Source organism: Pelodiscus sinensis, unplaced genomic scaffold (genome assembly GCF_049634645.1).
Source record: "Pelodiscus sinensis isolate JC-2024 unplaced genomic scaffold, ASM4963464v1 ctg59, whole genome shotgun sequence".
NCBI lineage: Eukaryota > Metazoa > Chordata > Testudines > Trionychidae > Pelodiscus > Pelodiscus sinensis.
The window spans coordinates 280,530-292,738 of NW_027465846.1; the positions used below are offsets into that span (position 1 = coordinate 280,530).

The 12,209-nt window shown below is 57.1% G+C and overlaps 2 protein-coding genes across 2 annotated transcripts; both read left to right on the forward strand.

Moving 5' to 3' along the window:
* The first annotated feature begins 570 nt into the window (after positions 1-570).
* LOC142823703 (olfactory receptor 1f45-like) lies at positions 571-1,509 on the forward strand. Its single transcript, XM_075914887.1, has one exon. The coding sequence runs from the start codon at positions 571-573 to the stop codon at positions 1,507-1,509; it is 939 nt and encodes a 312-aa protein (XP_075771002.1).
* An 8,404-nt stretch (positions 1,510-9,913) lies between these two features.
* Positions 9,914-11,043, forward strand: LOC102460304 (olfactory receptor 1L1-like). Its single transcript, XM_006113028.2, has one exon. It carries the CDS (start codon positions 10,105-10,107, stop codon positions 11,041-11,043), a length of 939 nt encoding a protein of 312 aa, XP_006113090.2. The 5' UTR covers positions 9,914-10,104.
* The last annotated feature ends 1,166 nt before the right edge of the window (positions 11,044-12,209 follow it).

Here is a 12,209-nt window from a genome sequence, read left to right on the forward strand (position 1 = left end):
CCCCACTACAGAAAGGACGTGGGCGCATTGGAGAGGGTCCAGCGGAGGGCAACCAAACTGATGAGGGGGCTGGAGCACATGAGCTATGAGGAGAGGCTGAGGGAGTTGGGTTTGTTTAGTCTGCAGAAGAGAAGAGTGAGGGGGGATTTGAGAGCAGCCTTCAGCTTCCTGAAGGGAGGTTCCAAAGAGGCTGGAGAGAGGCTGTTCTCAGTAGTGACGGATGGAAGAACAAGGAGCAATGGGCTCAAGTTACGTTGGGGGAGGTCTACGTAGGATATTAGGAAAATCTCTTTCACTCAGAGGGAAGCGCTGGGATGGGTTCCCTAGGGGAGTGGTGAAATCTCCATCCCTAGAGGTATTTAAGTCTCGGCTTGACAAAGCCCTGGCCGGGTTGATTTAGTTGGGATTGGTCCTGCCTTGGGCAGGGGGCTGGACTTGATGACTCCTGAGGTCTCTTCCAGCTCTATGGTTCTATGATTCTATGGAGAGGGCCGGTGTAATTCATCAGTGTGTTACGTCGCTGCTGACACCTTTCTCCTCCCCGCTCAGGTGCTGCCGCGGCCCCTCACCATGGGTGAGGCCAACTGGACGTCCGTCTCCGAGTTCGTGCTCCTGGGCCTGTCCGAACGCCAGGACCTGCAGCCGCTGATCTTCGCGGGGTTGCTGGCCATCTATCTGGTGAACCTAGTCGGCAACTCCGTGCTGCTGCTGGCGGTATGGGCTGACCCCCAGCTCCACAGCCCCATGTATTTCCTCATCAGCCAGCTGGCCGTGGTGGACGTGAGCTTCACCTCCATCACCCTGCCCCAGGCCCTGGTGCACTCCCTGACCCTCCATCGAACTGTCCCCTTCGCCAGCTGCATGGCCCAGCTCTTCCTCTTCATGGCGGTGGGCAACATGGAGGGCTACCTGCTGGCTGCCATGGCCTACGACCGCTACGTGGCCGTCTGCGACCCGTTGCGCTATGCTGCTGTGTTGACGCGGTCCCTGTGCCTCAAGATGGTGGCTGCCTCCTGGGTCGTGGTGATCTCACACGCCCTGCTGAACACCATCATGGCTGCCCAGCTGCGTTACTGCAGAAACCGCCCGCAGCATTTCTTCTGTAACCTGCAAATCCTGCTGCACCTCTCCTGTACCCGGCCCTATGTCCACGAGCTGGTGCTCGGCACCGAAGGCGTCTTCGTGGTGCTGGCCCCTTTTGCCTTCATCCTGGCCTCCTACGCCCGCATCGGGGTGGCCGTGGCCCGCCTGCGCTCTGCCCAAGCCCTGCGCAAGGCCCTCTCCACCTGCGGCTCCCACCTGGCCGTGGTGACGCTTACCTACGGCACCGTGATCTTATCCTACCGAAACCCAGAGTCCAGAAACGCTCCGGAGCGTGACCAGGTGGCGGCCATCTTCTACACCACTGTGGCACCCGCCCTGAACCCCCTCATCTACAGCCTGAGGAACAAGGACGTGGCCGCGGCCCTGAGGAGGGTGAGGAGGAAGGTCCTGGCTCGGGGCAAATAAAACCAACCCGGGGCTCCATCGCTGCACTGGGCCTGGACTGTCCACCCAAGATGTGTCTGGGAAACCTTCCCACTAAGGTCCTCCAGGACACCTGGGCTCTTTTCTCCTCAGACATGAGAGTGGTGGAACTAACACATATGCAGAGTAGCAGGGGCACCCACAACTGCGCGCGCGCATACACACACACACACACACACACACACACACACACACACACACAGAGGCAGCGCTTCTCTTGCCGTAGAAAGGAAGGCATGTTTTCAAGGGCCTGGCCACATGGGATCAGCCCCGGACCGGGTGTAGTGTTTTACATCGTACCAATGGGCGTGAAGAGTCAATGGTGGGAACGTAGGAGCCACCAGCTGGGCCTGACCACAGGCCGGTGTAGCCCAGGGGCGCTGGCTCTCAACGCGTATCTCAGACGTCGCCTGGCGGGAGGCAGCGGCAGGGTTTGGGCAGCCCATTGGGACCAGATGGTTAGTGGAGTGAAGAGCCGCACGTGGCTGGCCGTGGGCCGGGTGGAGCCAGCCCACGTCTGAGGCGCTTTTCTGTGAAGGCTCAGACCAGGCTGCGGGGGGCGGCTGCTCCCTCAGGGGACGGACGCCTGCCCAGACAGGTGACTTGCTCGTAGGACAAACGCCCCCGTGGGATGCACTTTCCGATGCGGAGAGCAGTGGGACTCCCGCCACGTGGGCAAGGTCGCAAAGAGAGCCCAGCGGTGCCTCCACTTTGCCTTCCGTCCGGCCAAGCACCTCAGAGGGTCATAAGAACATCAGACAGGAGAGCAGCCACACGGGGTCAGACCAACGGTCCCTCCAGCTCAGTGCCCTGTCTGCCCACAGTGGCCAACGCCAGGTGCCCCAGAGGGAGGGAACAGAACAGGGAACCCTCATGTGATCCCTCTCCTGTCACCCACCTCCAGACAAACAGAGGACACCAAATGAAATTAATGGGTAGCAGGTTTAAAACTAATAAAAGAAAGTTCTTCTTCACACAGCGTGTAGTCAACCAGTGGAACTCCTTGCCACAGGAGGCTGTGAAGTTAGATAATTTCATGGAGGTTAGGTCCATAAAAGGCTATTAGCCAGGGGATAAAATGGTGTCCCTGGCCTCTGTTTGTCAGAGGCTGGAGAAGGATGTCAGGAGACAAATCGCTTGATCATTGTTTTCGGTCCACCCTCTCTGGGGCACCTGGTGCTGGCCACTGTCGGCAGACAGGACACTGGGCTAGATGGACCTTTGGTCTGACCCAGTACGGTCGTTCTTATGTTCTTATGTAGAGGCCAGGAACACCATTCCTGGCTAATAGCCATTGATGGACCAAACTTCCATGAATCTATCTAGCTTTTTTTTGAACCCAGTTAGGGTGTCTAGACTACAGGGTTTTGTCGACAAAAGTCCACTTTTGTCGACAAAGCTATACTTGCGTCTACACTGCCGCTGAGTTCTATCGACATAACGTCGACAGAACTCAGCAGTGTTGTTGATGGCTGTAAACCTCATTCTACGAGGAATAACGCCTTTTGTCGACAGAGTTCTGTCAACAGAAGGCGTTATCGCATCTACACTGTCCTTTGCATCTACACTGTCATATCAACAAAGCGGCTTGCTTTGTCGACAAAACTGGATGTAGTCTAGACGCCCTTTGTCAACAGAAGCTTTGTCAACAGTATGGCTGTGTCTAGACTACATGCCTCTGTCGTCAGAGGCATGTAGATTAGACACATAGGCAAAGTCAAATGAAGCCGCGATTTAAATGATCGCGGCTTCATTTACATTTACATGGCTGCCGCGCTGAGCCGACAAACAGCTGATCAGCTGTTTGTCTGCTCAGCGCACTAGTCTGGACGCTCCCCTGCCGACATCAAAGCCCTTTGTCGGCAGCCCTGTTATTCCTCATGGGATGAGGTTTACCGGGGCTGCCGACAAAGGGCTTTGATGTCGGCAGGGGAGCGTCCAGACTAGTGGGCCGAGTGGACAAACAGCTGATCAGCTGTTTGTCGGCTCAGCGCGGCAGCCATGTACATTTAAATGAAGCCGCGATCATTTAAATCGCGGCTTCATTTGACTTTGCCAAAACAACAAATCTACATGGCTCTGTCGACGGAGCCATGTAGTTTAGACGTACCCTATCTGTTGACAAAACTTCTGTCAACAAAAGCCTGTAGTCTAGAAGTACCCTTAGAGTCCTAACCTTCACCTGTGGCAAGGAGTTCCACAGGTTGACTGTACACTGAGTAAAGAAAAACTTCCTTTGGTTTGGTTTGTACCTGCTGCTTATACATTTCATTTGGTGACCCCCTAGTTCTTATGTTATGAGAACAAGTAAATAACTTTTCCTTGTTCACTTTTCCCACACCAGTCATGATTTTATAGACCTCTGTCCTATCCCCCTTAGTCCCCTCTTTTCTAAGCTGAAAAGCCCCAGTCTTTTTAATCTCTCTTCTTACGGGACCCGTTCCAAACCCCTCATCGTTTTTATTGCCCTTTGCTGAAGCTTTTCCAATGGCAATATGTCTTTTTTGAGATGTGGCGACCACATCTATACGCAGCAGTCAAGAAGTGGGCGTCCCATGGATTTATTTAGAGGCCATACGCTATTTTCTGTCTTCATCTCTATTCTTTTATTAACGATTCCTACCATTCTGTTTGCTTTCTCGACTGCCACTGTGCACTGAGTGGATGTTTTCAGAGAATTCTCCACAAGGACTCCAAGATCTTCTCTCTAGAGTAGTTGTAGCTAAATTAGTCCCCATCATAATGTGTGTCTAGTTGGGATTACGTTTTCCCGTGTGCATTACTTTACATTTATCAGCATTAAATTTAATTGGCCTTTGTGTTGCCCAGTCACTTAGTTTGGTGAGATGTTTTTGATGCTCTTCACAGTGTGTTTTGGTTGGAACTATCTTGAGCCGTTTGGTGTCATCTGCAAATCAGGCCACCTCACTGTTTACCCCTTTCTCCAGGTCATTTATAAATGCTCGGAACCGCAGGTTGAAAGACCCGACGGCCCAGCCTCATGGGGGCTGTATCCCCGAGCCCAGTTGGGACACAGCCGTTCAGTCCATCTCTGCCCCAGCCTGCCCCCAGTCCTGCGCAACAGGTATCTGCACCCGGTGCCTTTCCCACTTTGCTCTCCCCCTTTCTTGCTTCTCATTTCGAAGCCTAGAGATTGCAGGGTGTGAGGGGCCGGCGCAGGGTCCTCCTCTGGGTGTCTGTGGATCTGGGACAGAGGCCGGCTCGGTGGGAGGAGAGGAACCAATTTGGATTTGCTGAGCTTGCTTTCCACAGCCGCTCGTCTGTGTAAGGAGGGGCGGGAGCTGGCCTGGGGGGAGCTGGAGTATCTATGGGGTGGCGTGTGTGATGTGTTGGCGTAAGCAGAAGGGCGCTTCATGGCTGGCTGGGCCTTAAAGCAGAGGACTCTGGTCCGGGGCGGGAAGGAGCCCCAGTTCTAAGCAGTTAGCCCCGGTCTGACACTCCCAGCGGTGCCCACAGGCCCCTCCCGCACTGCACTCCCCCACCCAGTCTCTGCAGGGGAGCTTGGAAGGTCATGACGACGCCGGGCGCTTCACAGGGCTCTGCGTTGGCACTGGGCGGGGAGGTGAATCAGCAAACGGCTTCCCCTAGCGTGGGACAAACCCCTGTTACCCCAAACTCCACTGCAGTCCCCCAGCCCCTCCTCCCCCCGGCCTGCTCCCAGTGCTCCCAGCTGCTAACGAGGCTCAGAGTGACAGGGAGCCATTACCGGTCATGGGGATGGATGGAAGAGGGAGCAGGGGTGTATCCCAGCGCAGGACCAGGCTGCCTTCCTGTCTCTGCCTCTGCTCCCCTCTACTCCCGTGCCCAGTGCCCTAGCTTCCCCCTGCTCCCTAAGCCAACGGCGCCTTGGCTGAAAGGCCAGGTTGAGTCAAAACCACCTGCCCCCCCAGACAGACCCGTTCCTCGCAGACCTGACCAACTGGCTACACCACGTCTGGCCCAGTGTGGAGCCACCAAGCGAGTGTTGGAGGGTGGGAGACATGAAAGGGTGTGATGAAGGGTTCCCTGGGCTAGACACACAAGGCCTGCTCCACTGGTGCCTGGGGCGATGCTGTCTGAGGAGGAGCTAGTCCAAGGGCCCACAAGTCTGAGGACACAGGGGCACAAGCTGGTGAGGAGGGGAGGCCCAAAAGGAAGAGAGGGGCACCGGGCAGGGCCATGGAAGGGATTCCTCCAAGACACCGTCCCAAAGCCGGTCCCGACCATGGCAGGAAGCTCAGACCCTGCTGAGAGGCGTAAGCACCGTGAGACGCACGTACAAGTGACAGCCAGAGAGTGATGGATCAATATCGACCCGCCTCCCTGCCTGTCCCGGCTCCGAGCCAGCGCTGGACTTATCCCCCTGGAACGTCTCTTGTTCTGTTCCGAGCCGGGTTCCGGTCCTGAGCCCCACAGCGCCCCTGGCAGCGAGGGCCACAGAGCGACTGGGCGCCCACAGAGTCGGCACGGCTGGGACAAGAGAGATAACTGGCCGGCCCTCATCCTGGCTATGAGAACTGGCAAAAGTTTGTGGTCGGCATCATGGAGGGTCGGGAAAGGCTCCATCCCCTGAGGAAACCCCCTTGCCGAGGGCTCTCAGGACGTTTGGATCCTGATTCTCACTCCCACTCAGCTCCCCAGGAACCCAAATTCAGCCTTTGGATCGTTGGCAGAAGAGGGGAACCGACTTCGCTGGCCCGGGCAGTAACTCTGGGCAAGACGAGGCTGGCGCGCTTCTGGCTTACACGAGGCCTCTTTGGTCTCATGAGCAGGGCCCACGGGGGCGTCCAGAGCTAGGGGGAATTAAGGGAAGCTGGTAAGTGGGGCCACGCTGGGGTTTTCGGGGGGGGGGCAGGAATTTCGATGAGTGTCCGGGAACAGTGGCCTGCAGGAACTCCTTGGTGTTTACCGAGACACAGTCGAACTCGGCTGCCCTCGGAGACGGGACTCGGCGGCTGGTTGCCAGACGGTCTGTGGGGAGACATCCCAAGATGACGCCGTCCATGGACCTTGGAGACCCCCAGCTGTAGGGCGGCCGAGTGGAGCACTAATGAATGTTCTCTCATCGCAGTCTCCCGGGAGCTCGTTAAGGCCGGTTCTGCTGCCTCGGGGCCTGGATTCGGGGGTTTATCTTCACGGCGGGCCGGCCCTTCCTCGGCAGGCGCGGGGAAGTCGACGCCGCGCTGCCCTGTCCGAGGTGAGGCTGGGCGTGTGTGTGTGTGTCGGAGGGACCATGAGGGAGAGGCTGGGACAGCGATGCAGGCCGGGTGGGGCGAATACGCGGGATGGGACCTGGGAATTGGGGGAGCAGGTTAGCAGGGAAAATAAAACCCCATGTTCTCTGCAGTCGTCTGTCCTTGTCCCCTGTATCTGACTGACCAGAGAGACTTTCCCCCCAGCCCCACCTCGGGCAGCCGCTCCCCCGCCCCGCCCGTCCCGCTCCAGTCTCAGCGGCTGCCTGTTTAGCCGGGGGCTGTGCTGGTGCTCGCCCCGCGGGCTGAATGGTGCAGGCTCCGCTCTGCGTCCCTCCCATGCACGGGGATGGGGGCTCCTCACACGCCTGGAGCTCTGTCCTCCGCGGCAGCCTCACTGGGAGCGCGAGGGCTCCGACCGTGAGCTGGGAGGGGGACGAGCTTCGTGCCTGGCCCCCAGGAACCGACCAGTGACAAATGGATCCTTGTCATCCACCTGTCCTGGAGAGAGGGGCCGCTTCCCGCTCTACCCTGTTGAACTCAGGGGAATTCTCTCTGGAGACCTTCGCATTCATCGCAAAAGTTCTGCCTTATTGTGGCTCGGGAGCCTTTTGTAACCCCAGACCGATATTTCAATGAGGTTCTATAACCCCGGAATGACCTCTGCGTACTCCCAGGGAGATTCCTACCCCTAGCTGAGACCCACAGGGCTGGAGTCTAGGAATCTCTGAGAAAGGACTTAGAGAAGATGTTAGAATGTGCCGGGCAAGAACACAACCAAGCAGAACCCTAGAACACTAGAACTGGAAGGAACCTCAAGAGATCATCAAGTTCAGACCCCTCCCCTCCCGGCAGGACCCAGTACCGGCTCTAAACCATCTCTGACATCTGTCTGACCAACCTGCTCTTAAATATCTCCAGAGATGGAGATTCCACAGCCTCCCTCAGCAATTTATTCCAGTGTTTAACCATCCTGACAGGTAGGAAGTTTTTCCTCATGTCCAACCTCAACTTCCCTTGCTGCAGTCTAAGCCCATTGCTTGTGTCCTATCCTCAGAGGCCAAAGAGAACACTTTTTCTCCCTCCTCCTTGTGACACCCTTTTCTATACCTGAAAACCGCTCTCATGTCCCCTCTCAGTCTTCTCCTTTCCAAACTACACAAGCCCAGTTCTTTCAGTCTTCCCTCCTAGCTCATGTTCTCTGGACCATCCATCAGTCTTGTTGCTCTTCTCTGGACCGTCTCCAACTTCTCCACATCTTTCTTGAAATGCGGTGCCCAGAACTGGACACAAAACTCCAACGGAGGGCTAACCAGCGCAGAGTAGAGCGGAAGAATGGCTTCTCGTGTCTTGCTCACAGCTCTCCTGTCCATGCCTCCCAGAATCAGGTTTGCTTTTTTTACAACAGCGTGACACTGTTGAATCATATTTGGCGTGTGGTCCACTCTGAGCCCTAGCTCCCTTTCCGCAGGACTCCTTCCTAGACAGTCGCTTCCCGTTCTGTGTGTGTGACACGGATTGTTCCTTCCTAAGTGGAGCACTTTGCATTTGTCTTTATTAAACTTCATCCTGTTTACTTCAGACCATTTCTCCAGTTTGTCCAGATCGTTTGGAATTCTGACCCGATCCCCCAAAGCAGTTGCAACCCCTCGCAGCAATCACTGCAAACCTAATAAGTGTCCTCTCTATACTAATATCTCTAAGAGTCATGGGGGAGCTCAAAGGGGTCATGAAGGCAAATTCTGATTGTGAGAGAAACCCAACTCCAAACCCACCCAGCCTTTGGAAGCTACCCCCTGCTGACAGATTTGGCATCCTGGTCTGTGATGCACGCGATACACTTGAAACACAGACCCCGACCGGGGCCCCGGAGCGATCTCTGTGATGCTTTCTCGCGTGTGTGTGTGTTAAGATGCTTCCTCCGTCCTGCTTTCACATCTGGTGGGAAATGTCTGACTTCTCTGGGTGGTCATTTTGGGAGGGGAAAGTTTTGCAACCTCAAAAACCGGAGCCCTTCAGTGGCCATGAAAGATTTCCCCCCAACGGCCGTGCTTGTGTGAGTGGAAGGGGGCGGCAGGTCGGGTGCAGAAATGGCCAGACTGGGCCAGAACAGCCCCCCTTTCATTCAGAATCCATCCCCAGCCCACATCAGTGCCACATGCTGGGGAGGCAGGTATAAGAACCTGCAGGGACAGGGTGGATCTGCTTACGGCAATATTCCCTTCTCACTGCTCACGGTGACAGATTTCATACAGCCCTGCAGCGGGAGGCTTAATATCCCGTCCGCAGTGTTTATTGGGCTGGGCAAATCTAACTCTGGATGTTCCTTTCACCTAGGGAAATGCCCAGTCCCGCTTTGAATCTTCCTAAGTGTGAGCCTAGATGCCATCCTACAGCAATGAGTTCCACAGTGCCTGAGTGCGTGAGTCTGGATTTCAATGTCCCGCTGTCATTCCCTTGTTGCTGCACCAAGCGTCAGGGAGGACAGAATCCCCCGAGCTCTTTTCTCTGTCCCGTTGACATGGGGCCATGCTCCATCATAGGCTTTAAACAGTTCTAATCTCCACTTCTTTCTTCAGGGGAGAGTTTTCCCTGCACTGTCCCTGGCTCTGAGCCCCTGTTTTTCCCGTGTGGCACTGAGGAAGGGTCGCCCGGGTGGCAGGTAGGATCCAGATGCGGGCGAAGGGCTCTGACTGTGTTTCCAGACCGGTACCAGGTCCCCTGGCTCTCTGATGAACTGAGCACCGGGGCCCCTCTCAGGTAGGTTCCTGGATGCACCGGGCAGTTGTGGCGCCGGCTTGGAGATGCACCGTGCCCGCCGCTCTGTGACTGTCAGGGGCTGTGTCCCGCCCTTGCAGTGCCTTGGCGCAGTGCCCCACAGAGAACCCCCGGCCACTCCCGACAGCGACACGGCTGTGTCAGCGCCACTGCTCTGGGCGGGGCGTACAACAGCGCTGTGGGTCGGACACGGGAAGGGGAGACACTGGGGAGGTCTCCGCCGGAGCCCCAGCGGGAAAGGTGGGGTCACGCCGGAGAGAGTCCAGAGGGGAGCGAGAGGCGTGAGGAAGGTCAGAAAACCTGGCGCAGGAGACGTGGCTACAAACGCCGGGCACGGCCAGTCCTGAGAAAGGCAGAACCAGCCTCACATTTGGTGCGGGCGGGTGCAGCTGGGCATATTCTGACAAGACATAAGGTAGAAATTTTGACCAGTGAGGGTCAGCTGGGCTTAGCCAGGGTCGGGGGGAGTCTCGAATGTGGGACGGCTTTAAATTCAGAGTAAACTGTTGAGCCGTTTTTCAAAAGGGGCCGGCGTGTTTCCTCTGCGCCTTGTGTCCCTGGTGGAGCCCTTCTCCTCCCTGCTCAGGTGCTGCCGCCGCCCCTCACCATGGCTGAGGCCAACTGGACGTCCGTCTCCGAGTTCGTGCTCCTGGGCCTGTCCGAACGCCAGGACCTGCAGCCACTGATCTTTGGGGGGTTGCTGGCCATCTATCTGGTGAACTTAGCTGGCAACTCCATGCTGCTGGTGTTGATATGGGCCGACCCCCAGCTCGCCAGTCCCATGTATTTCCTCCTCAGCCAGCTGGCCATGGTGGACATGGGCCTCGCCTCCATCACCCTGCCCCAGGCCCTGGTGCAGGCGCAGACCCACCATCGGACCATCCCCTTTGCCAGTTGCATGGCCCAGCTCTTCTTCTTCCTGGCTGTGGGCAACATGGAGGGCTACCTCCTGGCTGCCATGGCCTACGACCGCTACGTGGCCGTCTGCGACCCGCTGCGCTACGCCGCCGTGGTGACGCGGTCCCTGTGCCTCAAGATAGCGGCTGCCTCCTGGGCCGTGCTGATCTCGCACGCCCTGCTGCACACCATCATGACCGCCCAGCTGCGTTACTGCGGCAACTGCGTGCAGCATTTCTTCTGCGACGTGCCGCCCCTGCTGCGCCTCTCCTGCACCCGGCCCTTCGCCAGCGAGCTGGTGATCTCCACCCAGGGTGTCCTCGTGGTGCTGGGCCCTTTCGCCTTCATCCTGGCATCCTACGTCCGCATCGGGGTGGCCGTGGCCCGCCTGCGCTCTGCCCAAGCCCTGCGCAAGGCCCTCTCCACCTGCGGCTCCCACCTGACCGTGGTGTTGCTCACGTACGGCAGTGTGACCTGGCTCTACTTCCGCCCGGCCTCCAGCTACACCTTGGGGCATGACTGGAAGGTGGCCGTCTTCTACACCGTCGTGGTGCCTGCCCTGAACCCCCTCATTTACTGCCTGAGGAGCAAGGACATGGCCGCAGCCCTGAGGAGGGCAGGGAGGAAGGTCCTGGCTTGGGGCACATGAGTCCAGCCCGCGGCTCCATCGCTGCACCGGGCACGGACTTTCTACCCAAGGTGTATCTGGGGAAACGTCTCCTTTAGCTCCATCAGGACACCTGGGTTCTTTTCTGCACCTCTTTTCTCCTTGCTGGAACTAACATATGTGCAATGCAGCTGGGACACACACACACACACACACACACAGACACACACACACACACACACGACCACAAAGCCCATGTCGTCCCAGTGAATGGGGAGACCGCTCAGGAATGCTTTCCAAGGCACGGCCACACCAGATCAGCCCCATGGCCTGTTGTATTCATTTATATTGTATCAATGGGCCTCAAACATACATCAGTGGGAGTGAAGCATGTGAACCCAAGAGCAGCCACATTGGGTGGGCCCTGGATCCTCTTCCAACAGTGGCCAGTGCCACGTATCCCAGAGGCAATAAAGGGAACAGGGAATCGTCCATTCGTTGCTCATTCTCAGCTTTGTGCAAACAGAGGCTCGTGACACCATTCCTGTCATAATCCTGGCCTTTGTAATATCCTGTGTCGAGGAGTTCTGCAGGTTGACTGTGCGTTGTGTGAAAAAAATACGTCCTTGTGTTTACTTTAAACCTGCTGCCTATTCATTTCAACAGCTGGCCCCTAGATCTTGTGTGGCGAGGAATAAATAGCACTTTCTTTTTTACTTTCTCTGCACCTTTCATTATGGTATAGAGCTTCATCATATCCCCCCTGTGGCCTTGGGTCCACTCTGGTTGGGCAGTCACCGGGTCGTCTCTGTCCGGGGTGTCCAGATCTTCGCGCCGTGTTCCAGATGTGGGGGTGTCACGGCTCACTGACCCCTCTGGACCCCGGGGGCCTCCTCTCCCTGAAGGAGCAGCGCCCCCCTGTTCTCCAGACCATGGTGACTCTCTGCCAGCACCAAACAGGCGGGTCTCTTGAGCTTTGGACCCAGCAACGGGTCCCTCAGGCCAGTCGCCTGGGCCCTCAGCCCTCATGCCAGCCTCCCCTGCCGCCAGCTGAGTCCTGCCTGCTCTGCTCTCAGTCCCCCAGAAAACAGCCCCAGTCTCCCAGCAGAGCCTCCAATATCCCCCGCAACAGCCTCTCCCCCGGCCATTGTCTTCTCTCCAGGTAATGGGGTCACCTGGGCCCCTCTTCTGCGCCTCCCTCCCCGTCC

Excerpts from the sequence above, each read along its gene's own strand:
- LOC142823703 (XM_075914887.1), top strand. The coding sequence starts at position 571 with ATGGGTGAGGCCAACTGGACGTCCGTCTCCGAGTTCGTGCTCCTGGGC.
- LOC102460304 (XM_006113028.2), top strand. The coding sequence starts at position 10,105 with ATGGCTGAGGCCAACTGGACGTCCGTCTCCGAGTTCGTGCTCCTGGGC.